General features: G+C 48.7%; 1 protein-coding gene across 5 annotated transcripts in view; it reads left to right on the top strand.

Annotated features, from left to right (window-relative positions):
• JCAD (junctional cadherin 5 associated) overlaps positions 1–27213 on the top strand; it is a 78267-nt gene that overhangs the window by 32366 nt on the left and 18688 nt on the right. For 3 of the 5 annotated variants that reach the window (XM_070472164.1, XM_070472162.1, XM_070472163.1), the window contains one exon: positions 23240–23581. In XM_070472164.1, coding sequence (XP_070328265.1) covers positions 23298–23581 — 284 coding nt within the window. In that variant the 5' untranslated portion in view covers positions 23240–23297. Of the gene's footprint in view, positions 1–8884; positions 9034–23239; positions 23582–27213 lie in introns of those variants that run through there. The other 2 variants (XM_070472161.1, XM_020909644.2) reach the window with 2 other exon arrangements.

The raw sequence follows: 27213 nt of genomic DNA, 5'->3' as shown, positions 1-27213 counted from the left end.
AGCCCTCTGCTTACTGTTTTTACTGTGTGCATATTGTGAGGATTTATAACTCAGGATGTGCACAATGTCAGTTTTGCACAATGGCCATTTTTCACTTCAGATACATTCAATAATTCAGTGGAACAAGCAGTTGTTTCATCTACCTGTTCAAAGGTGTGGTTTGAGGTTGCAGTGAACAGAGGGGTTGATTTGGGTCTTAATTTATAGAGGTGGGTGACAATTTGGGCTTCCCAGGTGGCACTAGTGGTAAAGAACCTGCCTGCCAGTGCAGGAGACATAAGAGATATGGATTCAATCCCTGAGTCGGGAAGATCCCCTGGAGGGGAGCATGGCAACCCACTCTGGTATTCTTGCCTGGAGAATCCCATAAACAGAGGAGCCTGGCGGGCTACAGTCCATAGGGTCACAAAGAGTTGGACATGACTGCAGCGACTAAACACCCATGCACAAGTGATAATTCAGAGAGGCCAATGCTTTTGATGGAAAAGTTTAGTGTCACTCACAATTCCCCTAGAAAGGAGAGGCACGCAGGGCCGTGGGGGAAGCACCAGTGTCCACCAGGGGCCAGAGAAGAACAAGTGGACAGCACGGGCTACAGCCTTTACTGGGGTGCCTGTGGAAAAGGGCAAGGCAGGGCTAGGGAAACAACTTGGGACTGGCTGGTTTGAGTGACTCTGGTGGGCTCTGGGGCATCAGGGCTTTCCCTTGTTGCCTGGGAGGGATTTAGGGCAGGGACAATACTGGCTTGGTGTGTGAGGGTTAGATAAGGAGGTAGTTTACAACCTGGGCCCCAGATCACAGGAGACTTGTAAACAACCAGGTCACTGCTTTGGCTTTGTGATTAGTGGATGCCAAAGAGATAAATATGGAACCTAAGAAAACACAGGACAGAGATGAACAATCTCTTCCACCGAGAACTCAGAATCCAGCAGCTGAACTAAGCACGCTGGCTGATAGAGCAAATCCAAGGTATATCATGATAAACCCAATCGTAGCAGCTTAAACCAATTGCTGTGGGTGTTTTATGAATGCAAACAAGCAAAGATGTAGAAAACTCTCTTATATAGGGGATTCATAGCCTCTTCAGCACTCAACTCAAATCACTCCTTCAAGATCATCCAACCCTGGGTTTCCCTTGTGGTTCAGACAGTAAAGAATCCGCGTGCAGTGCTGGAGACCCGGGTTCGATCGCTGGGTTGGGAAGGTCCCCTGGAGAAGGGTATGGCAACCCACTCCAGTATTCCCGCCTGGAGAATTCCATGGACAGAGGAGCCTGGTGTGCCACCACTGAGTGAGTAACCCTGGTAACAAAACTGTTGGAGGATTTAAGTCAAGGCCTAGCCACACGCCTGGCACACAGCAAACATGAAAGGAAGTTCTTGCCTCTCCCCCGGCCTTGGTGTCATCTTTGTATCACTTGCTATCACAGACCCAATAAAAGCTGGATAATGTTATTCTCTACCCCAGTGGAAGGTTTCCCTGGAGGCTCAGATGGTAAAGAATGCACCTCCAATGCAAGAGACCAGGCTCTTTTTTTTTCCAAATAATATTGATAACCAACTTGTTTCATAGCTGTTCGCATATCTCCCATTAAAAAAAAAAAGTCACATGGGGATAAAGAAAATACTCAATGTTTAGGAATTCACTGGTGGTCCAGTGTTTAAGGTTACACACTCCTAATGCAGAGGGGGCCTGAGTTCAATCCCTGGTAAGGGAACTAGATCCCATATGCTGCAACTAAGACCTGGCCCAGCCAATAAATATTTTTTCTAAAAAATGAAAGAAAAAAGAAAATACTCAGCTTAATTCTGGTCGATTCTCAATCATCTGGTGTGAGATGGCAAGAGAGGAGGCCGGAAGTGCCTGTGTGTGGACATGCCAGTGCTGGTCCACTGTCCTCCGGAAGCCACATCTGTATCTCCTTTGTCCCAGGCAGTTCCAGCCAGCCACTGTCATTCCCTGGAAAACAGGAGAATTGGGTTTTCCTTATGAATCTGACAAAGCACCACAGTCTGTAGGCAGGGGGATGCTTGGAATGAGCTGCAATTCTGCTCCAGTGGGTGGTGATGGCGCTCGGTGGTGGGGGGGGAGGGGTAGGGGGGGAGGCCATGAAAGTGTAGCCTGATGGAGGAGAAAGTGGAGAAAGAGACAGCAAGTGATGAAAAATGATTTTTCTTGTGCAATAACCTTGCAGATCCAGTCTCCATAGAGTGAAGGTACATTACTGAAACGTATTTGTCATCCTTTTTCTTAATCCCCATAGTTGTAAATTTTCTGTTTGGGTTGGTGCCAAATTTCTAAGGCAACAGTTAACACACCCCTAATGCACTTTATTTCCCTGGGGTGTCTTCCAGCCTCATGGAGTGACGTTGATGGCTACCGTTCTGGGAATGTTTATCATGTGCCAATCATTCTGTTAGGCCCTCCACACACTAGTTCTTCCACTTGTACTCTTGCTCTGCTTCTCAAACTTGCCCATGTGTATGAATTGTCTGGGCATGTACTTAAAATAGAGATTTCAGGCTCTCAACTGTAGGAATTAAAAATTCTGATGGTGTCCAATGAGGTCCAGGAATCTGGCTTTTAGTCAGAACCCCCTGAGTTGATCCTGAAGCGAGTGATCCATGGAGCACACTTGGGAAAACATGCCTAGTTCCTAGTTCGTGGTCAAAAGTGATTATGCAGCATAGCCTCTGAATTAATAGAAATATTGATATCTAAAAACAAGTTTTCTTAGCACCTGTGGACATAAAACCCTTTCTAGTTTTTGTATAACCACCATTGTCTGACTTTCCAGAACAAGCCAACAAAAGGGACTTTGAGATCTTATCGAGAACATTAATCTTTTCAGAGAATGAGAACTGGTAGTGTTTGTACAGACTGAGAAAAACATCAAAGAATATTAAAGTTAAAGGAAACCTTGTGGTAGGTCATCACTGAGGCCCTAAAGCAAGGAGGGTTGTTTTTTTCCCACTGGGTCCTTGAAAAAAAGCAGCAAATCAAAGAAACAAGGATTTTGTCTTTTTTTTTTTTTTTAATTTTTATTTTTCCTGAAGAAGACCGTTAAGCATTCTTGCTCTGGTCATGTCACATCTGTCCTGATGACTCAGTAATCCAGTTCCTTCCTGAGTCTGTGAAATCCCTTCTCCAGAACCCGCAGGGGGGCGGGGTCGTGGAGGCAGACAGGGAGGCATCCTGGCCCAGGGTCCCGAGCAGCATCACGCTCAGAGTTGCTTTAAACCACATTTTCTGTTTCCTCACAATTACATAAGCAGGCGATAGATATTTTTCCTGTGTTTAAGTCTCCCAAAATCAAGTAGGTGAGAGAGAGAGGGGTGAAGTTACCCTATGATTGGGAGATTCAGAGGCAAGGTGGGGAAGAAATGGGATTCCTCTTATGGGCAAAATGAAACCTATGCAGGTGCTTTCTGAGTTACAGAGATCTGCCTGATGAAGAAATGCCTTTTTTCTAAAAATATAATAATAAGCGCACATATACATGTGTGCTCAGTTGTGTAAAACTTTTTGCAAGCCCAAGGACTATAGCCCACCAGGCTCCTCTGTCCATGGAGTTTTCCAGCCAGGAATACTGGAATGGGTTGCTATTTCCTCCTCCAGGGGATCTTCCCTATGCAGGGATCAAACCCGTGTCTCTTGTGTCTCCTGCACTGGCAGGTGGGTTCTTTACCACTGAGCCATCTTGGAAGCCCCATATACCCATGTGTGTATGTATACAGAAGGGAGAAGACCACAGGCATATACATGTATACACAGTTGGTTCTCATCTCTCATGCCCACCACGCCAGGTCCAAGTACTGGAGACCAATGTGCAATGGATTTTTTCCTCCTCAGCTTCCACCTTCATTTGGGGAAACACCACACCCCCTCTTTGTGCTCTTTAGATAGTCGACCTCTCATACTCATTGCCTTTTCTCTCTTGCCCTTCTTCCTCTTCACAATTGTAGCCCCAAATCTACAGAAAAGGCTCCCATCTTTTTCCTTGCTTCCCACCTCCCGCCCCCACTCCACCCCATCCTCATTTTTTTCATTCTCCTTGTTCATCTGAAATGATCTTAGTCATGGCTGGAAGGCATGAGAGCTGGGCCAGGGATGTATCTGTGCTGGAGAAAGCGGAAAGGCAAAAATTTTGGAATGAGGTTATCATGTTAGAGAGCTGGTGTCAGGAAACCACAACAATCTAGGAAATCATGAAGTCATCTCCAGAATCAGTGATAGTGCAATCTTGTCACCTTCCTCTAAAGAAAGCTGCCTTCACCCACCTTTCTGCCCCAACAGTTTCTTATTACAGAGGCTTTATGTGGGTTGGTTTAGCTTGTTTCTCCCTTTGCCCCAGTGTTGTCTTCTGCTGCAAATACACAGCAGTTCAGCTGCATTAGGAAACTTCTGCAGGGTTGACCCAGAAACCCAACAATATAACTTTGTTCTGTGGGAAACCATGTCCTGATCTCAATGTGCTAGTTGATAAATGATCTTGCGAGAACATTTGGCTCCATGTGTGTGCATACTGCTGGGCACATAGATGCTCCATAGCAAAAAAAAAAAAAAGAATTATTTCATTGAGTTGACAAATTGAGGACGGATGCGAATAGTGTATCACTGAAGCCTTCTATTCCTGAGACATGATTTCATAAGAAGAAGTCATGTCACTGCTGTGATTTCCCAGGAAAACTTCTGCATGTCATTTTCTTTGCTTTTTTCTTATTTTCCCAGCCTTCCTCTGCCTAACTGCAACCTACCAGGTCTCTGAGGCGTTTCCCATGAAGCCTGCTCTGTGGTGAGCACCATTAAAACAGGTGTCAGTGGTAGGAGCTGATATTTCTGCCTTCTTGCCTTGTGCCAGCAGTGTGCTGGTTGCTCAGAAGGCCTCATCTCACATAACTCTCAGGGCTTCCCTACAAGGTGAGTGCTATCATTGTCCTCATAGTATTTGGCAAGAAACTGAGGCTCACAGGAGTCACATATCTAGAAAGTAACATGTGCTCAGTTGTATCTGACTCTTTGTGATCCCATAGACTATAGCCCACCAGGCTTCTCTGTCCATGGAATTATCCAGGAAAGAATACTGGAGTGGGTTGCCATTTCCTCCTCCAAGGTATCTTCCAGAGCCAGGGATCGAACCTGCATCTCTTGCATCTTCTGCACTAGCAGGTGGATTCTTTACTACTGTGACATCTGGGAAGCCCCTAGAAAGTGGCAGGAATATCCAAGATCAAGTACACAAGCCATCTGCCCCTTGAGCTCCAGAGCAAGCTGTCTGCTCCCCTCTTCCCTGCCTGGTTTCCTGAGATACAAGAGAGATGATTTCACCACATGACCCTTGACCATATCGCCTTTCTTTTCCAGCACAAGTGTGTTTGGCTTTTTATGCTCTCTTAGACTGCACACGCCTTGTGGTCAGGGTTCAGAATGACAGTCTTGGGCCAGATTCTGCAATTGCCTACCTGCAGGGCCTCCCAGAGCCCCAGTTCCCAGTGGCACCATCTCCTAGGACAATGGTGAGGATTGAAAGAAAATAACGCACTTGAAGGGCGCAGCCTGGGACTCCCCGCAGTGACAGCGCAATGACTTTGGAGACCATTGGTGTGATGGTAAAGAGCACAGCCAGAAATCAGTAACGTGACTGGACAGTTTTCTTTCTTCTTTTTTAAAATATTTGTTTATTTGGCTGCATCAGGTCTTAGTTGTGACTCCCCAGATCTTTGCTGTAGCACATGGACTCTCTAGTCGTGGCACGCAGGCTCCATAGTGATAGCTTACAGTGAATGATGTCAGATTTGTGATCTCCAAAGATTTTGCTTCAGGACTAGGGACCAGACTTCAGATACTCAGAACTCTACATGGCAGAAATTCTATTACAGCGAAAAAGGACAGAGAAAGCCTCTGACATAGACATCAGAAGGGGGACAGAGACTGCCCCACTCACTAGTCTTATCAAGTCCTTATATACTTTACCAGATCCACTGCCAGAACATACATCTTAAATTAACAAGATTAGAACTAGCAATAGAAAGGTCTTACCAGAACCACTCCCACAACATAGATCTTAATATAACAAGATTAGTCAGAAGGTTCTTGTTAAGAAGGAGAAACATGTCCTTAAGCAAGATACATTGTTGTTATATAATCATTAAGTTCAGTTCAGTTCATTTGCTCTTTGCCACTCCATGGACTGCAGCATGCCAGGCTTCCCTGTCCATCACCAAATCATGGAGCTTGCTCAAACTCATGTCCATCGAGTCAGTGATGCCGTCCAACCATCTCATCCTCTGTTGTCCCGTTCTCCTCCTGCCCTCAATCTTTCCCAGGATCAGGGTCTTTTCCAATGTGTCAGCTCTTCGCATCAGGTGGCTAAAGTATTGGAGTTTCAGCTTCAACATCAGTCCTTCCAATAAACACCCAGGACTGATCTCCTTTAGGATAGACTGGTTGGATCTCCTTGTAGTCCAAGGGACTCTCAAGAGTCTTCTCCAACACCATAGTTCAAAAGCATCAATTCTTTGGCACTCAACTTTCTTTATAGTCCAACTCTCACATCCGTACATGACTACTGAGAAAATCATAGCTTTGACTATATGGACCTTTGTTGGCAAAGTAATGTCTCTGCTTTTTCATGTACTGTCTAGGTTGGTCATAGCTTTTCTTCCAAGGAGCAAGCGTCTTTACATTTCATGGTTGCAGTCACCACCTACAGTGATTTTGGAGCCAAAAAAAAATAAAGTCTGTCACTGTTTCTATTGTTTCCCCATCTATTTCCCATGAAGTGATGGGACCAGATGCCATGATCTTAGTTTTCTGAATGTTGAGCTTTAAGCCAACTTTTTCACTTTCCTCTTTCACTTTCATCAAGAGGCTCTTTAGTTCTTCTTCACTTTCTGCCATAAGGGTGATATCATCTGCATATCTGAGGTTATTGATATTTCTCCCAGCAATCTTGATTCCAGCTTGTGTTCATCTAGCCCGGCATTTTGCATGATGTGCTCTGCATATAAGTTAAATAAGCAGGGTGACAATATACAGCCTTGACGCATTCCTTTCCCAATTTGGAACCAGTCCATTTTTCCATGTCCGGTTCTAACTGTTGCTTCTTGACCTGCATACAGATTTCTCAGGAGGCAGGTAAGTGCTCTGGTAGTCCCATCTCTTGAATTTTACACAGTTTGTTGTGATCTACACAAAAGCTTTGGCGTAGTCAATCAAGCAGATGTTTTTCTGGAACTCTCTTTGCTTTTCCTATGATCCAACAGATGTTGGCAATTTGATCTCTGGTTCCTTGGCCTTTTCTAAATCCAGCTTGAACACATGAAAGTTCTTGGTTCACATACTGTTGAAGCCTGGCTTGGAGAATTTTGAGCATTACTTTGCTAGTGTGTGAGATGAGTGCAATTATGTGGTAGTTTGAACATTCTTTGGCATTGCCTTTCTTTGGGATTAGAATGAAAACTGACCTTTTCCAGTCCTGTGGCCACTGTTGAGTTTTCCAAATTTGCTGGTCTATTGAGTGCAGCACTTTAACAGCATCATCTTTTAGGATTTGAAATAGCTCAACTGGAATTCCATCACTTCCACTAGCTTTGCTCATAGTGATGGGCCAAGTTCCTAAGGCCCACCCACTTGACTTCACATTCTGGGATGTCTGGCTCTAGGTGAGAGATCACACCATCGTGGTTATCTGGGTATATAATCATTAGTATAGAGCTTAAGGAAAAACATACCCTTGACCAAGATGAGTTGTTTTGTTGTGTAATCATTAGCTCTGGGCTTAAAGTTATTGTTAAAGATTGTTGACACAATTACTTAAGAAAAAATGTCTTATGTGACTAAGACAAAGCGATGTAGAAAAAACACTTGTCCCTTTCTCCCCTTCGAGAGCCCCAGACCCCTTTCTCCTCTTTGGGGACTCTGGATTTCTTATCAACCTACCTGAGAATTCACTCTCTCAGTAGCTCCGAGGCATGTAGGATCTTAGTTCCCCAAGGAGGGCTCAAACTCAAATCCTCTGCATTGCAAGGCAGGTTCTTAACCCCTGGGCTGCCAGGGAAGTCCAATTGAAAGGTTATCCTTCTGCAGTGACCCAGGGCTGCTCCATGCCTCTGCCTCTGTGAACTGGACTTAGCCAATACCATCGCCCTCTCCATGACTCATTAGCAGGGTTGAACATTTTGTCTTTTCTCTGCCCTCCAAAGTGCAAGGACTTTTGCCCCCAAGCAGATCTGGCAGCAGTCTGATCGTGACTGTGAGGGAGGGGGAGAGGTCGGGAGCAGTATATGTTCACTCTGCCTGACCTCTGCCTCCTCCTGGCTTCCGTTTCCTCATCTACCAAGAGACTGGACTGACCAGCTGACCTGTAAAGGCTCCCCAAGCCTCTAGCTAAGATACTCAGCCGTCTGCTTTTAAAGGAGATTCCAAGCAATAAGCTGTTGTCACTGACTTCTGTTCCTCACACCTTCCCTGCGTGTATGTTTTTGTGAAAGTGTGTGTGTGTGTGTGTGTGTGTGTGGCTGCGTATGACTGTGCGTCTATGTGTGGCTGTGTGCATCTGTGTGGCAGTGAACGTATGCATACGTGTGTGTGGACATCCGCACAGCGTTGAAGCTGCCTAAACCCAAGTGACTGGAAAGAGGGAGAGGTGACCAATTCACCTGTGCCGTAGGCGGTGCCGGAGGAGGCCTGTGCCTTTGCCTACGGGTCTGCCCGCTGCCCGGGTGCTGCCCTCCCGCCAGAGAGCAGACCCTGGAGGCCGCTCTTCGGACGGGGCGGGGCTGAACGCGCGGGGCGGAGCGATGGGCGGGGCGGGGATCGCGAGGCCGCGGGGGCGGGGCGCTGGGTGGCGGAGGGCGGGGTGATGGGCGGGGCCGCGGAGAGCGGGGCGGTGGCGGCGGCGGCTGCGGCGGCGGCGGCGGAGGAGGCTCCGAGCATGCTCGGCCGTAGAGGCTGCGAGCGGGGCGGGTCGCGCTGGTCCCCGGCCGGCCGGAGCGGCGGCGGCAGCGCAGGGCAGCATGAGGGAGCCGCTCGGTAAGTCCCGGCGTCTGTCGCCCCTTCTGACCCTTCGTCCATCTGGTCGGCGCCCTGGGCGCCCCGTGGGCCTCGCCCCAGCCTCCCGCGCTCGCCCCCCAACTTCTCCAGCCCGGACGTGGGTCGGGTCGGCGCCCTCCCCAGAGCGGGGAGGGGGATGTCCGCACCCCGTCCGGAGCCCCCGGCGCTGCGTCCAGCCTCGCATCCTCGGGCGGGGGGCGCCTCTCTGCTGGGGTTGGGGGGGACGAGTCCCCGCCCTCAGGTGCCCAGCCCTGGACTCGCGCTAACCTGTCGGCGTCGAGGGCCGCGTCGGGTGTTGGCGCTCGCCTAGCCCCTCCGCGCTGGGTGGGGGGGGGCGCGGGGTAGGGAGGCGGGGGTCGCTGCCCAGCTCCCGGCGTCCCAGCCACCGCCTGGGTCCAGCACACCCCCTTCTTCGCCTGCGCCCTCCGACTTCGCGGGCATCTCCACCACGGGGAACTGACAGCCGCTGCATGGGGTCTCCGGGGTCCCTAGTTCCCACTGGCGCCCCTCCTGCCCGTCCCCACCCGCGGCTGCTGGGACCTGCCCGCGGGACGTTGGGAGCCGGCGGCCGCGCCCCCGCCCCGCCCCGCCCCGTCTCCGCCCGCCCGCGCGCCCACCGCCCGGGGGTCAGGGCCGGGATTAGGGTGCTAATCGCCGCTGCCTCCCAGCCGAGCGCGCGGCGGCCCGGCCCTCCCCCAGGCTGCTGGCGCTGTAGCCAAAGAGAGAAAAAGGAAAACAGGGTGGGAGAAAGGAAAGAGCCCCGCCTGAGAGCGCTGTAAATCCGTTAATCAGCCCACTTCTGGGATCCGGAGCCCGCCCGCCGGTCCTGGGTCTCCGCGCGCACCCTGCGTGCCCACACCCCCAGTCGCCGTCAATTCACCCCGAAAACCAGGTATTTCCTAGAAGACCCGACCGCAATGACCTCAGCACTTACAGCTGAGAGCGCCGCTTTGGCCCCCTGTCACTGGCGCCCCGGATTCTTCTAGGGGTTTGAAAAAGAAGCTATGTTTCCACTACTGAAGAAAAAAATGAAAAAAACAAAAAAAAACCCGGGAACTTCACACCAGCGCCACCTGGTTACGCCCTAGCCGTTGCTCATCCGCACTCTCTAGGAGCGAGGACTTTGGAGAATTAGGAGGCAGGTCCCCACCCTCACCCACACACACCCACACCCTGCCTCCCAGTCTCCCATCTCCTGCGTCCCCACCCCACCCCCATCAGCATCTCCCTCCCCAGATCTGGTCGCCTGGCCTGTCTTGGGGAGAGGGTGGAGCGGTGAAGACCACACAACTAGGAGGTTTTCTCCCTTCCCTGGCATTTTTGTCTTTTCAGATTTGCAAGTAGAGACGGGGTGGGGGGGGGGGGGGGTAGTTGTTGAGTGGAGGGTTGGAAGATGGGAGGGGGAGTGGAACGGGATTCAGGCAGCCAGAAATGCGTGGACAAAAATTGCAGACAGTAGTTTGAGTGGGCAAAACTTCAGGGAAGTGTCGTCCTAGGTCAGGTAGTTTTAGAGTTTAAGATAACTGGACTAAGACCATCCAGCAAGGCAGAGGCGAGTGTAAAGTTTTTTTGGAAGTTTCACGCAGATTCTATTTCGGGGAACCTGTGTTGGCTTTGATGTGACCTGGGAAGTGTGGTAAATTCGTTTGGTTTTCCATAATGTTCTGTGGGTTTGGACTTTATGTTTACCCTGATATTAGGTGTCTAATTCTTGGCCACCAGCTCAACAAGCCTTCTGAAGGGCTCCAAGTGTTACTCAAGGCAGGCAGCTTATAGAAAACGATTTCCCTCCCACTGGAGGGGTGAGCAAATATTTGTTGAACAGAGGCCTTCATCTACTGGGCCTTCCTCCCACCAAACTTCACCCTCTGCTGCAGAGATCGGAAGGTCAGGCCCTTGGCAGGCCCAAGAGATTTAGGGGGATTGGGTGGGTGGAGGAAGCCTGTGCCAAAAAGAAAAAAATTTCTGTCTTTCCATCTCCTTGGAACATAACTTAAAATGCCCGGGTGTCCACATGCTCTGGAGGTCTTGACAGCTAATCACAGTTATCTAATAAGGCATCTGAGTAAGTCACAGATTCCAGAAACATTTGGCTGTAAAATTTTAGCTATAAAAGGTAACTGGAGATTGGAGGTACACAGGAGAATAAATAAGGACCAGTTTTTCAATTAAAAAAAAATTTCTTTGAAAAGATGCTTGGAGTCTAATTTTTTTAATGCGGTTTAAAAATAAATCCTAGAAATGGCTATCAGCAAAGAAAACCCAAGGAGTCTGCGCCCCCGCCAAGTCCTCATTGTCCTTGCTGCAGAGTCCTCGAGTTTGCAGGACAGTAAACACCATGGGGCAGTAGGAGCCCAGAGTTTCTCTAATAATGAGCTTGGCGGGACTTCACGCTAATTGATCTAAAGAGAGTTTAGAACACAGAGTGTGGGATTGAGATGGTTGTTCTGTTGTGGTTTTTCTTTCCAGAGGCAAAGACCATGTCTCTGAAATCCTCCAGAGATGGGATCGCTGAACCCATCACTGCAGTTCATTTGGTTTTTCAGCAGATGTTGTTTTTCACCTTTTGGATGGCAAGGGTTATCTCATTCACTGAAACTTTCCTATTGGTCTTTGCTGTGAGGGCTGGCCCACTTCAGGAATGCTGAGGGGCACTCAGTTGATAAAGCCAGCAGGCTGAGGACAGTCTCCAGTGCTTTGATACAGCCTTTAAACCTTTCATGTCATTGAATACAGGAACCGCCCTGATGCTAAAACCTCAATTACCTTGATTTGAATTTTCGGTATCTTGTTTAAAATTTGACTTTTTACCTTAAATTTCTTTGACCAAATATATTTCCCAGAAACTGTCTATAGATAATATAGTTGAGAACAGCCTGACCCACATGACAAAACCTTATTATCAGACCAGTAAATAAATAGCCTTGTGGTTTGTTGCTTTCTGGTTATCTCTCTGGAGTTGCTTATTGAGCTTGCTTTTTTTCTGTATGGAAATGTAAGAATTTAGATACTATTATGAAGACACCAAGATAAATATTTCAAAGGTGTGGGGGGGGGGGAAGGGAGTGAGAGAAAGCAACCATACATAGGATGACTAGTTGGAGAAATAGAAACCAGATGGTTATCTCTTGACACAGTGGTGTTTGAGGGAACTTTTACTTTCTAGTTAAACACTGAAAAATTCTGGAATAATGTTATAGAAAATGAATAATGTAAGAATTATATGAGTTCATTTAAACTTTGACATTTTGATAAAACCTTGGCTGCTTTATTGCAAAGCTATTTAAAAGCAAAACTAGTGTATTGTAAGTTTAAGAGATTATTTTAAGAATCTTTATTGTGGAATTTGATGTCTGTGATCATAGTGGAATTTCATTCTAACCTATTATAAGTTTTACAGTTGTTTTTGTAGATAGTCAGCAATTCCAGAAGATTTAGAAAATGTTACCCAATTTCAGTCCTCTTTTCTTAATGACTGCTAATCTTTCAGAAATGTTAATGAGATACTTAGAGTCTCTTAAAAATGGTTGAGGTCTCCAAAGCAGTAATTGTGTGATAGAATTTAGAGGTGAAAGAAGACAGGAGAGCGTGTGTGTGAGTGTATATGTGTAAAGTGTGTGTGTGTGTTCATACAGGTGGAAGAGACAAAGAAGTTTAAAAAGGTAATATTTACAAAAAAAAAAAAAAATGAAGTCCGTAATGTTTGGCACTGTACTTTCTTCTCTTTTTGAATTAGTGCCTTAATACCAACCCAACCCAGCAAGGTTAGCTTTCCAGGAAACTTTTGATTTTAGACCCAAGATTTCCATCTCTTTTGTTTCATTTTTTTGGTTTGTTTGGTTTTTGCCACCTTAAAGAAACTTAACTCTGAGATGGCTGCCCCACTAAAACCACAACCTCACAGATTCAATATGCTTTTTATGTCTTAGGAGATTGTGACCACCTGAGGACCCTGGCAGAGGTGGGTCATCCCTCTGTGGTGTGGTGACGACAGTGTGTGAGAACTTACTGTCCCAGAACTTAAACTCTTGAGCTCTTTATTTAATTATTAAGACTGGAAAGGGAAATGGCAATCCAATTGCTCATAGTAAAATCCATGACTCTGCCATCCAAGAAAACAAAGAAAGCTGTAGAGAGTATTAAAAATCCGTGCATCAATTAGCAGCCTGCCTCAGTCTGGTTTGTTTTGTATCTTGGCTATTTACCTCTTATTTAAAGAAAGTACTTTGTTGTATGTTAATCACAACATTAGATGGAAAAATTGTCAGTTGAAGAAATATTTATAGTCAACTGCCAACAATTTGAGGGACTAATTACATCTTAAGGGTGGAATGTCATTGAATACAAGAGAGAAGCCTTAGGTTTTCTAGTACCAATGTCTCATCAGGACTTTTAGAATGCTACTTGGAATCTTGTATTCAGTTTTATCAGCAGATTGGGATTTTAAGCCTGCCAGATTCAGATTAAGTATCTCTTGGTAGCAGATAAGACATAAATACCATATCTTAAACTCTTCAAACTTTATGTAATTTACTTTTCATTTATTCTTCTCTTCTGTGTCTCTCTTATTCTCATTGAGTCTTGAAATATATAATATGTTTTTGAAGATATTTTCTCCTAATCTTTCCTATGTGTAACTTTTTGTTATTTTTTCCCCTGATGATGAAATAGTAAGTATAAGAAAATGCCACTACTTGACCATTTTTTACCTGTAAAATGGCAGCTTCATATGGTTTGATCTAAGATATTTCATGATCAAATATCATAAATACAGGAAAGTATAAATAAGGGCATTTTTTTTAAAGCTTAGAATCCAGTACCACTGTTGCTATTTTGGTATGTTTCCTCTTGGTGTTTCTCCCCATACTGTATTTGTATGTATTTAGATGGAATTCGTATTATATACACTGAATCTAGGCTTTTGTATCCTGTCTTTATTATTTAACATGGTGCCATGAGCATTTTCTCCCTGTACCATTCAATATCTCAAAACATCATTTTATACACATGTGCATATTATAATCTTCCACATGGAGGTACCAGAATTCTTTAGCCATCCCATAAATGACTGTTTAATCTAGCTTTTTAAAAAATTATTATCATAATTAAAACTTGGGTAAGTATCCTTATATAAAACTTTGTATGTATCTCTGATTATTTCATTAGGGTGGATCCCAAGAAACAAGATTATTAGTCTATAGGGTTTCAGATTTTTAAAGATTTTATAGCATTAATCATTTATAAGAAAGGAAATAGTCGTTCACCTACAGACCTATTCCCTCCCCCCCGCCACCAACCCCGCTCATACACTCACGAATGGCAGAACCCTGACAGCTCATTCACCATGCCCTCAACAAGAGCTATTGCTTTCTAGAAACTTCAGTAATGTGAGAAGTGAATAGTGGCTTTTGGGTTTAATTTGCATATCTTTTATCTCAGGTCAGGGTGAACATTTGTTTGATATTTTTAATTGAGTATTTGTCTCTTTCTTAGTTTGCAGTTCTAGGCAGATGTTAAAAAGGAAGAAAAGTGCTGGTTGATTTCGTGAGTTTATTAATATTTCATTTCACTGTCTTGAGGAGCCTAAGAACCGTCAATATGAAAAGAAAACACATTTTTACAGATGGGGAGGGAACGGGCAGTGGAGCCTGTGTAGATAACATTCATTTGCGAGGCTCGACCTCTAGTGATGAGGGCGCCTGTGACTTCAGTAGCGCCTCCAAGCTTAGAAGGTCCACAGGGAGGGTGTTGATGGGCCCTTCTGTATCTCCGTGTCCTCGGAGCCCAGGGCCGGCACACCTGGTGCAAAGCAAGTTGCGGTCAGTGGGCATGGCTGCGCTCCAGGTCTCCTGGGACAGACGGTGCTGGGTGGTGGACTTCCTGGCCCTCCCCACCTCCCCCTCTGCTCACTGTGTGGCCTTTAGCTCTGCCGTCTGGGCTGGCCTCTGTGTGGGTGCTGCTAACCAGGCCAAGGTCAGAGGGTCTATCTTCCTGTGACCCAGTTAGCTTGTTCTGTGTTGCGGCCACAAGCTGTATTCTCTCCACCAAGCTGACTGACTAAGAAATGCATGCTGCTCATCACAGGGAGAAGAGGCCAGAGAGGGGGGCCATCTCTAGAGCTGGAAGGACCCAGAAGATCCTCTAGTTCAGCCTTCTTAATGCACTTTTTGGGAAGAAGACTGAAACCCATAGGTTCTCCTAGGCATTGTTTTAGGCTCAGTTCCCACAGCAGTGTGTGTTAAGCCACTGTGGCGGGATGGAAATTCATGCCCGTAGCAAGGGAGTGGACAATTCCAGTCCGTGCCTAGATGCTATGAACTGTTATCAGCATCCCTTCAGCCTGAATAGAAAGGATACGGCTGATAAGGACAGAACTTAGAAGCCCACCACACAGGAAGATGGCTTACTGTGGTCTCATTCGGGTTCTCTGGAAAGGACAAGAATTCTGATGAAAAGCCATTGGAAAATGATCTGGGCACAAGAAAATTTTGCAGGAATAAATTGGTTAAATTAAAAGTCAAATGACCCATCATCATCTCCAACCAAGTGTTGTTTCCAATTTCTGTGTTTCTCATAACGAGAGGACGATTACTTTAGTCACCAAGACCAAAATTCACTGTACTTCTTCCCTTGGAAGTTACACTCATTAGTTTTCTTTTTTCTTATCCCCTGCCCTCCCACCTACCCGTGCACATTACAGTAGAAGGGACTTGTGACTATTTGTCACACACATCTGTCCTGTTGTGTCCATGTTATTCCTTCATTCTCCTCCAGAGTCACTATAAAGCGCCTTTCCTTTATCTGCCCAAACCTTCCGCAATCTGCTTTCCCACAGTCTGCTCATTCAAGTCCAGACTGTATTAACACTGCAGAGAAGAGTGGCTATTACTATGTAGATAATTTTTTTCTCTTAGAACTTAGTTTTTTTTTTTTACAAAATACGCGCTCCCTTCCCATTTCTCATAGATGTAGTTTGTCTGCTTTTCAGCTTCACACAGCAGGTTTCGTGAGAACTCCAGGTCCCTGATGGAGAGCCTGGAACCCCAAATAATCGAATAGGTCTGCTGAAGATCACAGAGCATCACGTGGTGTATTTGTGAATGAATCATGTTATTTGAGTGTTTAGAAGTCAGTGCTAGCTAGTGTTGCTATCAAGACACTGCAGTGGAGTGAAGCATCAGCCTTGCACGTGTGTGTGTACGTGCGTGTGTGTGTGTGTGTGTGTGTGTGTGACGTGCGCGTGTGTGTGCATGGTGTGTGTGCGCTCAGTGTGGGCAAGGCAACGGTCACCTCAGAGAGCCATCCTAGCCCGAGAGAATAAAGGAGTTCTCTCGTTTTTATTATTGTATTTCATCTTCATGCCACCACGCCTTCTATCCTTTCTTATTTATATTTTATGCATTATTTGGTAAACTGGGAAACTTTTGTTGCTATTAAGGAAGGAAATTTAGAGCCTAAAATAGTAGCATGAGCTTTGAAGCTAGACAGACCTTGGTTTGACCCTTGGATCTGCACCTACAAGCTGTGTAACCTTGGACTCTCAGCCTCGGTTTTCTTGTCTGTAAAATGGAGATGTTCATATCTATAGCAGGACGGTTCCTGGGAGTGGAAAATAAAGAGTGCCAGGCAGCCGGCAGAGTGGCTGGCACATCACGGATGCTCGGGGGATGGATGATGTTGTTATCTCTCGTGAGCTGCTATTCTGAGCTTAGAGAACAGGCTCTTCCTTCTCTTTGTATAGAGAGAGTTAACGGGGGTGGTGGCTGAGTGGGGGGTATAAATTAACCACGAATTGGAAGATGTTCTTGGTGAATTCACTACGCATCTCCTGGAGGACATTTGAGCATCTTACCACTTATCCCAAGCATCCTCAAGGGGGAAAAAGTGATCGACTATAAATCTAGTGATGTAATGAATCAATAGAAAAAAAAAACCCAGCCTGGGAAGCTTGGCTGTTGAGCATTCGTTATTCCTCCCCCTGGGTTCCCTTTTAAACCACCTAACTTAGAGCCTGCGTGCCATAAGCGTTTCTCTTTGGGTCTCCTCTCGTGACTGTAATCTAATTTAAACCAGTCCTGTCGAGGTGAACAAGAGAACTATAGGCTGAACGCAGGCCTCTCACCCAGCTCCGTGTCCTTGTGTTTTGTTTCCTTCACTCTTTCTTCCATTATGTTAGTTTTGACACTTGGAAGTATGCATTTTCATAACAGAACAGAGGGGAAAAGCTAGTTTGCATTTTGCTTAACTGTTTTTGGTTTGTTGTTATACACTGAGCACAAAAGTTTTCTCCTATGAAAAGAGACTTGTTGGAAATCCAGTTTGCCTTCTTTCTGTACATTGTCTACAGAGTTTGCTTTCATCGAATGACTGCATTGCTCAACTCAAGTTGTATAACCAGGTGAGAAGTTCTCTGAGCCAGGGGTCCAGATCTGTTGTTGTTGTTTAGTCGCTAAGTTGTGTCCAACTCTTTGCGACACCGTGGACTGTATCTCACCAGGCTTCTCTGTCCAGGGGATTTCCCAGGCAAGAGTACTGGAGTGGGTTGCCATTTCCTTCTCTGGGGGATCTTCCCACCCCAGGGATTGAACCCACATCTCTTGTGTCTCCTGCATTGGCAGGCAGGTTCTTTATCACTGAGCCACCTGGGAAGCCCAGGTGCTGGGTCGGGCCCGGGTTTCTCTTTGGTATCATCGAGCAATGCCACAAAGTCCGGTAGGAATTACGAGCCTGACATCCTAATAGCCACTAGATACCACATACTTGTCTTTGGAGTAAGTGGCCCATCCGTCTATTTTACAGCTTAGAAAACTGAGACTTGGAAGTTAAGTCCCTTGGTAACAGCCATCTACCAAGCAGAAGCTTGACAGAAGGAAGCCTTTCTATCAAGAAAGCACACTGCTCTGCTCTGTTTACACTCAGATCGGGAGGAAGTCTGCAGGCAGGTTCCACCTGCGATGAGAAGAAACAGGTGAATACACGCCACCCAGGGAAGGAGACCCACCATGTCCCTTCTGCCAGACTATCAGGTTTTTTCATTCGGGTGGCAGGGTTTTTATACTGCTTTCTCCATTTTGTCTTTGAAATGATGGGCTTACTCCAGGAATATATGGGGCAGAGAATAGTAGAGGAAGAGATAAAAAGACCCATAGTGGACTCAAAGAGACAGAAGTCTGCTTTCTGGCTCTTTCAAACAAAAAAGAGAATACAAGTGGCAGTACTGTAGGTACAGTTCATCCTGAGGGTTCCTTGGCACCTTCCACAATGCTGGCTTTATCTGTCAACCAGTGAGGCTGTGTTCCGAGGCCTCGGGTCTCAAGCCCAAGGTGGATCACAGGTAGAGGAAGGAAGCAGGAGCCAGGACTTTCCCTTCAGGAGGTTTCTTTCTTTTCATCTTATGCTCTTAAGAATAGGGAAGCAGCTTCATTTAGTTGCTATGACTTTTTTTGGAAAGGAAATTTTTGATCAGATGGAACAGCTGTATTTTGCTGTTGAGAACAAAGCAAGGAACTTGTTAAGGAATTTCTCATCAATTGATGGGATCGTTGAACTGGACAGAATTTCAGGGGTCATCTAGTCCAGCGTCCTGACCAGCACAGGATTGATTTCTCCATTAGTGCTTTCCAAACACTGGTTCTGATCAATGACTGCGACATCAAATTTAGTGTGTAGTGACCAGCATTTCTTCAAAAGTGAAATAGAATAGAAAATATTGCAGTGCCCCTCAGGATGTGAGGGTGAATATGTGTGCATACCTTCAGTGGGTGGCTGTAAAAACAATAGAATTTGCAAATTCATTGCCTTGACCTCCACTTAAGACTCTCCCAGCCAGGAACTCCTCACTACAGGCCTTGATGTTGTTCTGTTAACATGAGTTTTTTTTTTTTTTTTTAATAATTTCATTTATTTTTGGCTATGCTGGTCTTCATTGCTGTGAAGACTTTTCTCTAATTATGGCGAGCAGGGGCTACTCTTCGTTGTGGTATGCAGGCTTCTCCTGTGTTGGCAGGCAGATTCTTTACCACCAAGCCACCAGGAAAGCCCAGCATGTGTATCCTTATCTTAATTGTCTGCCCTGCATTTAGTCCTAGAATGAATGAGTTACTGGAAGTGGGCTTCTTCATCTTGGTCCTGTATTCTCAGGATTCTGTCTCTGAGAACGTATCTGGGCACCAGCGCTGCCTGGACTGCTCTTATTAGATGTTCCACTCTGAGTGTTTGATGCAAGGTGGCAAAGTAGCAAAGGAAGACACTTCTTATGTGAACTGGCTGGAGAAGCATCCTTACAGGGTGACCTCACATCACAGCTCCACCTTGAAGGGCTTCTTCGGCTTTGACGTGCTCTTCCGGAGGCCGTCCTGACCCCCTGAGACCCGGTGAGGGTCCCGTGTTCTCCTCCTGTCCTTGTCCCCATCGCAGTGCTGACACTGCGGGGAGCAGGCAAGCTCCCGTCACTAACACACGCGTGTGCCGTGTTTCCTTGGCCTGTTCTCCTGCTGTCGCTGCAGTAAACTTCTCAAGAGCAGAGAATGGGTCTCGTTCATTACAGTGTAAGCGCCCAGCGTGTCCCAAGCCCTCGGAATGTGTGTGTGCATGTTCTGGACTCAGTGAAATAACATTTGCCATCCTCAGTGACTCGGATGATGACAGAGGTACCCCTTCCTGGAAGACAGGTGTCTGGGAGATAGAAAGTGGGCTTGACTTTGGGAATCAAGTCACAGTCCAAGTGATCCACGAGGAATCAGGGAACGGTCCAGTGGTCACAGCGAATAACTGCGGTGAAAGCTTTCCATGAGGACAGGTGGCCCTTCAGAGATGGAGGCACCATTGCTGCGTGATAAATGCTATCTCAGACTGTGTGTGATTTACGCTTTTACGTGTACTTACGTAGCCCTTGGGAAGCCTGGCGTGCTTCAGTCGCTGGGGTCGCAAAGAGTCGGACACCGCTTGGTAACTGAACAACATGTGGCCCTTGGAACAGTCTGGGAAGACAGATGTTAGTGGCCCTGCCATTTTTCAGATTGGAAAACTGAGGTTTGGTGCAGCTAATGAGTTGCTCCCAGGACCACAGCCGGGACTGGTGTCAGCACCACCTGGGGATGAAAGGGCTCACGCCAAGCCCATGCTGTTTTAACTCAAGTGGCCCTTGAACAACTTGGGTTTGACTTGCATGGGGCCAGATTCTTTTCAGTAAGTGCCTGCTTACAGGGTATGAGCCGGCCCGGCCTAGGCGTGGTTGAACCTGTAGCCGAGGAACCTTGGATACGCATACAGAGGGACCCCGTATACAGAGGCTTGACTGAAAAGTTTACCCTCAGATTTGTGATGACCCGGGTGTTGGTGCCACGAGGACCCATCATACACTCACACCTTTCCAAGTTGTGAAATACAACGTTCTAATAATTTACATTTAGGTCCAATTTTGTTGTATGCTTCTCTGAACAGCAGCCCTTTGGGTTGTGGGTGGGGGGTGGCCTCGAATACCTTTGATTTGGAAGGCTGCTGCCTCAGGGCTGGGTGGGGACTTTGAGAGGACTCCTCAGCTCCGTGGCATCCCCTCCTGGGGGCCGTGGGTCTGATGTGTTAGAGATGCGCTGGTCCATCCACAGTAGGGAAGGATGCTACAGGAAGGATGCTGAATACAAAAAGGACTGGATGGGCCACGTGGCTGTTGAGAAGTCTGTCTGCTGGGAGTGGCGATATTTGACATGGGGCTGGAAATGAGGTAGAAGCCAGGCTCTGAGCTGGGGTCCAGGAGGTGGTGGGTGTCGGCCAGAGGAAGGCGTCCTCCAGGGGTTGGGGGCACCCCTTATCTGGGCTATGGGGCCTGTGCTGTGGGTCATCCCCTCTTGTGGGGCCTGCACCCCGAGTGCTGAGGCTGATGTGCTTCATCCTCCTGCCCCCACAGGCTGCTGGCCTGTGTGAGACCAAGTTAAAAGAGTCCCCCTATGTCAGTACATGTTTGACCTCAGACCTGTAAAGTCAAGGACAGTTCTTACGAGTTTGTATGAAAGATATTCATGGCTGGGCCTGATCTGTTGTACCGTTTAAGGGTTTGCAAAGTGTACTTACCTCACAGACAGAGGCAGCATGGACCAGCTCACCTATCCCCAGGAGGACAGTGACCCTCAGGCATTTTTCTGGAAGGTCATTGCTTCTTAACGCCCTCATAGTGGATTCTATCATAGACACTGGCCTGCTCCTCTGTGTAATGGGTGGCCTGCTGGGGTGCTGTGAACTTTGCTTTGCTTTTAAAGAGCCTGATGTAGTAACAGAAAGAAGCTGAGTGTCCTCAGACCTGAACTCTAACCATGGTGCCAACTGTATGTGTGACATTGAGTCTGGGGACCCTCAGTCTCACCTGCAGGATTCTGTTGCCATGTCTTTTCTTTCCTCCTGGGATGATTGTACCCCAAATCTATTTTAAATGTTAATTCCCCATCTCATACACACGTGCACTGCAGTTTATGCAGTGAACTCCTAATCATTCTTCAAAACCTAGCTCAAACATCACTTTTTCCCACGGTGCCTTCATTCAACAGTGATTTATTGAGCATGTACTATGTGCCGGATGCCGGGGGCCTAGCATTGAATGAAGCAGACCTTGCCTCGATGTTCCTACAGCCCTGGGTTTGTGATGGGGTCCCTGTCCTCTGCAGGCCCAGCCTGGGGACCAGAACAGTGGACTCAGAACAAACGCTCGCCCCTCTGGTCCTGCCATTTCTGTCTGTCTTGTGCCAGCCCCTAGAAGACGTGGAGCTGGAGCCCAGTGCCAGGACTAGCTGAGTTGCTGCAGAGATGCTTCTCCTACTACAGTCCCTGCAGGAGCATGTGGATTTTCCATAACATGGGGACCTGATGGGGAACCACAGGCTTCCAGAGCCTGATCCTTCCTGCCTTCTCCATGCCGGCAGCAACTTGGCTGCTGCCAGAGCCCAGTGTGTGCCGAGGACCGGCACAGTCAGCAGGATCCTGCGATGAGCCCCGGGGAGAGGCCCCACTGGCAGGAAGCACAGGGGCCCCCCTTTCACCTGCACGCGGGGGCAGGCATTTCCTGGCCATTGTTTGCAGGGGCTGCCGCTGCTGATAGTTGCTATTTCCGTCCAGCAGCCAAGAGGGGCTGGAGCAGCCGCGTTCTTTCAGGCCCGCCTCTCCTGTGTGGCTTTCCCAGGCCCGCATCACAGCCCCTGGGGAAGCAGCGGCAGGACTGACCAAACTGCCTCCCACCCTGTTAGCAACAGGAGGTCTTGGGAGAGGAGATGCTCCCTTGTGAAAATAAATGTGGCAGCCCCACCTCTGCGCACACAGGCGCTTTCACGTAGGTTCCCTGTTCACTTTCATTCTTCTTGGCTGGCGCCATTGTCTTAGGACCATGTGTTTTTGAATCGTTGCTGCTATTGAATTCATGCACCCTGGCAGGACTCAGATGTGGACACCCTGGGCTCGGAGATGTAGACTGTGTCCCCAAGATAAACTGGAGAGAAATCTGATTCTTCAAAGTTCGGTGGGGGAAGAAGTTTGGAATTGTGTAGTGCACAGGCTACGTAGGCTTGGTTAGTGTTTCTCATTATGAGCTGAAAGACTTAAGACCTATTTTCAGTGGCTCATTACCCACCCAGATTGCTTCCGCCAAAGTGCATCATAACCCTGGGCTGATTAGAGATCGTCCCCTGCCCTTTTGGACCGAAAGGTGTGTCTGCGAGATGAAAGCAGGGAGGATAATAAGATGGAGCTGGCCGCTGGGGGTTTCTCTTTTTAGCAGCGTGGAGTAGTAATTGCAGCTTCCGAGTCTCTTTATTTTGACCTCTCTCCTGTGTGTGTTGTCTTTAGAGGTCTGGGGCAGGGGACACTAGTCATTATTCCGTGGCTTAAATGCTATTCCGGACTCTCCTGCAAGTGGTGGCTGTCTCGGAAGGGGTCCCCAGAGTCAGTGCCCCATCCTGGCTCCATGGAATCCAAGATCAAACACTCCCTCTCTGGTCCAAAAGGGACCATCTCACCCAACCCCGGGAGGGCAGCCCTCCTGCCTCCACCCTCTGCCTGAGTGAGACGGGGAAGCCCCCTCCTCTTCTCTTTCTCTTCAGGCACTGTGACCAGGGTGCCGTGTGGTCAGGGTCCGGGGGGGAGGAGGTGCGGGAGCCCTGGGGGCATCGTCCACGGCTCACAGACACTCTCCTTGTCCCCACAGTGTGGGCCCTGCCACCACGACGGTCCCTGCGGTGGCACGTTGATGCAGCCGGAGCACTATGTACAGTGTCGAAGACCTGCTGATCTCCCACGGCTACAAGCTGTCAAGGAAGCTGCCAGCCCCCCGCAAGGATGACGGCGAGGGGCGTCAGCCCGCGAGGACCGTGGTGCCCGCGGGCCCCGGCCTGCTGAATGGCTGTGACGAAGGCCCCACTGCCCTCCCCCGGGGCAAGGCCTCTCTGGGGACGGGCCTCCTGAGCGACCCTGAGAGCCGCCGCCTCGGGCCGAGGGGCCACGGGGAGCGCCCCAGCGCTGCAGCTGCTACCAGGATCTCCGAGGCTGGGTAAGCTCCACCAGGACCCGCCGGCTCCCTTGGCCCCGGGGGTCTGGTAGCAGGCGTACGTGTGTGTCCTGGCCGCCGTCTGTGTGTGGCCGGGGCCTGGGAGGGAGGGGAACTGAGCGGCGAGACCGCATCTTCCCTGGAGCATCTGGGATGCTCGGTGGTGCTCAGTGCAGGGTCGGGTGTATGAAGCCTTAGCGGGCGGATTCTCTCCTGCCAACGCGGCATTTTAATCCTCAGCCTCCTTGTTCCCTCATAGTCTCTTCCTGTCTCCTCAGCCAGGAATCATTTAAAAACTCTAGAAAGGCCAGTTTATGTCAGGCACACACTCCAAGCACATCTAGCCTCCTTGTTAACACGTTCCAATACCTTACAGAGTTGAAACACCTGTACGTACCTAAATACAGATGCGTTCCAATACCTTGTACATGACAGCGTTGAGAGACACCTGTGCTCCCCTCCACTTGGGCAAAAGCAAACCTCTCTTCTCTCATATTCAAGTCATTCCTGTGGCCTCCAACACATCTTTTCCCATCATTCATGGGCCCTGAGGTGGGCATCCTGTCTCAATACAGCTGCGTCTGTGAGTGTTTTCTTACAACTGAAAAAGAGGGTGGACTGGCTGGTGGCTGGGGAGGGAGGTAAATAGGAGGGAATTTGAGCAGCTTGCCACAAACCCTGCAGCCCACAGCCAGCAGTTTTAACCTGGAGGAACTCTTGTCATTGCTTCCTAAAGCTGTGTTTGTCTTTAATACTACACGGGGACTCGGCTTAGGCTGGTGGGGGCCTCTGTCTACAAGTAGAAGCAGAGGCCTGTGTTTAAGGCAACAAACCAACATGCAGACGGGGCAGTGAGTCAAGTCCAAAGGGGATGAATGGCCTCCTATGGTTTCAAGTCACCTGTCTGCCCACAAGGAGAATCTTTCTTGTTGGATGACAGTCTTCAGGCAAAAAGGGAAGGGGTCTTCTTTTCCAAGTCAGAGCAGTCAACCCCTTGGTCATGGAGTACTCCCCAAGGGGAGAGCGCCTCTTCACGCTCCTTGGAGCAGACACAGGTTTGCGTTACTACCCAGACCCACCTCTTCAGGGAGGGCTAGAATTGTCAGCGATGGGGCAGGTTCAGGAAGGATGGAGAAGGACTTGAAGCTGCTCCTGTCTAAGCATGTCCTTCAGAACTTGCACTTGTGTCTAGTGGCACCTTGGGCCCCGGTCTTGGCAGCCACAGTCCCTGAAAAGCCTGCCCGCCATGGACTTTGGAAGAGGGGGCTTGTGGGTGCGTTGACCCAGGGTCAGGACAGCCTTCGCTTCTACCACGCAGGCGCCGGGTGTTACTCTGCCTCCTGGGCTTCCCGTTCTCTGCAGAGTGTACCTGTACTTCCCGCCCTGGATTTCAGGGCGCCGGGGTGCACCCTGCCCCCCTGCCCCGTGTGTCCCACAGAGCTCACTCCAGTGCTGCACACACGGGGTGCTCAGGATAAGCCCCAGGATCCAGTTCATCCTTCCAGCCTTGTGACGGCCATCGAGGAGCCGAAGGCTCGGTTTTGAACGAGGTGAAAAGATGGCGGCCGTGGAATCCCCATGAGCATGCCATGTGTGGGGCCCTCCCAGTCCTGGAGGGCTGACTCAGATCAGGGTTGGGTCTTGGGTGGTGGGGGCAACAGAATCCCCGTTAGGATTCTCTGTGGGCACTGAGGCCCCCGCCCTGTCCACAGCTTGCCCGGACTCCCCAGCCCCCTGTGATCATGGGGCCTGAGGACTGCAAGGCCCTGCAGCCCGGCCTCTGTCCAGCCCTTGGGCGCCTTTCCTCCTGTCTCGAATGAGGGGCTCAGCTGGTTTGAGAGTATCGTCGGCACGGCTTTGTCCATCCACAGAGTTCTGACAGATCCGGCCATTCCCTCCCAGTTCTGAGGTCTACTGGTTAACTTGGGAGGTGTTGAGCTTTGGGGTTGAAGGTTGTCTTGTAGGGTAGAGAGAGACAGTGCACACATGTTGGCAAAGACCCATCCCAACGCCCAGCACCTCGGAGACCTGCTGCTGGGCTTCCCGGGCTGAAATGAAAAGACATTTTCTTTTTCAGTGGCCATTAGAGAGCTGGAAACAGGAGGCAAACGGAAAGGTAAGCGGGAGGAAAATTATTTTTCCCTTTCAGGAGAAACGTGCTCTGAGGGGAAATAAATAAATAGGAAATAAAACTTCAACTTGTGAAGCCAAATTCTCTGGCTCCTGGGAATTCTGAATCTGCATGGATCAGTGGTGCTTGGCCACATCCCAGCCAGCCTTCAGTTACTGGCCCCTGCAGTGACCCCGCTGTCCTGGCCTCTGGGTCTGGTCGGGGAGGGGTCGGGCGATGGGGCCCAGGAGGTGCTCCCCAACTCCTGGGCATCAGGGTGACCTGAAAGCATCATGAGGACCCCTCACCTGCAGTTTCTCCTGAGTCCCTGCACCATGTCCCTCAGCACCCCGTGGACCTCCCGGGGACAGCTTGGAAGGCCACAGGGGCCAGAAGGGGACTGGAATGTTTTATTTTATTTTGGCAGGCTGGCAGAGAGGCAGGCACATTAGCAATGTCATTACAGCCAAGAGCGCGAAGCCCAGGGAATGTCAGTGACTCTGCAAGGGCCACTCGCTCAGTGCGTCCGTGGAGGGAAGCCAGGCTCTGGCTGCAGCGACTCTGGACCTGGCCGCACCCTTGCTGGCGGGGCTCTCCCTGGGCTGGACCATCCTCACTTCCTCATCCCCTCCCGCTGCTGGCAGGTGGGGGGTCAGCTCCCCAGCACGGCCACGCCCCTGTCTAGGGAGCTGCACAAGGACCACATCTGTGCTCCCAGACCAGAGCTGGGCAGTGATGCCCAGCCACACGAGCAGGGGCACCATCGCTGTCATCTGGGGCGTGGCTGGAACTTCAGGATTCCCGAGGGAGGAGGAAGATGATAAGACTGATAAGTACAATCGCCTTAGAGTTTCTCACGTATGAGCTGGTTATATCTAGGAAAACGCCTAAGGAAAATAAAAGCAGGGACACAGAACAACTTGCTCCCATGAAACTTGTAAAGCACTGTTATCAGGCATTCCCTGTTTCCTTACTGTGTTCCCTTTCAAATGTTATAATTGGAGGAAGCTGTAAAATAACGTAACATAGCAGAGGTTTGAATCTGAAAGTTGTACCATAATACGCTCTTCTCTGCTTACCCCAGAAATCCTGGCTGAAGTTTGTGCTAGTTAACCATGAGACAAGCTTGTAATTATCTGCTGTCAACAGCACAGTTGTGACTGATTAGAGACTCCCCAGTCTGGGAGGGTCTCTGATGCGGGGTCTGGGGCCCCCGTCTGGGGAGGCTTCCATCTGCTCAGTGAACATTGTTCTAGGTGGTGCTACTGGATTCAGTAAACAGTTCCTTTTTGGAGGCTTTTTAAGCTTCTCTCAAATCCCATCTTGCTTATAATGGCTTTCCTAAAAAGGGATGTCTCGAGTTTAACATCTGGTTCCATGTATCTCTTTTTCTGTACAGAATGACACTTCCACAAACATCTCTGGTCTTGTTTCATCTCCTTGCTTCATTTCCTAAGTGTTAGGCCTTGTTAATTTGACCTCTTCACTGAGCAAAGTATGAGTTACGTGAGCTGGTGTCTCAGCC

The sequence above is a fragment of the Odocoileus virginianus genome, chromosome 9 (assembly GCF_023699985.2).
Source record: "Odocoileus virginianus isolate 20LAN1187 ecotype Illinois chromosome 9, Ovbor_1.2, whole genome shotgun sequence".
Taxonomy (NCBI): Eukaryota; Metazoa; Chordata; class Mammalia; order Artiodactyla; family Cervidae; genus Odocoileus; species Odocoileus virginianus.
The sequence above is the reverse complement of the archived record's forward strand: the minus strand, read 5'-3'. Positions and strand labels throughout refer to the sequence as shown.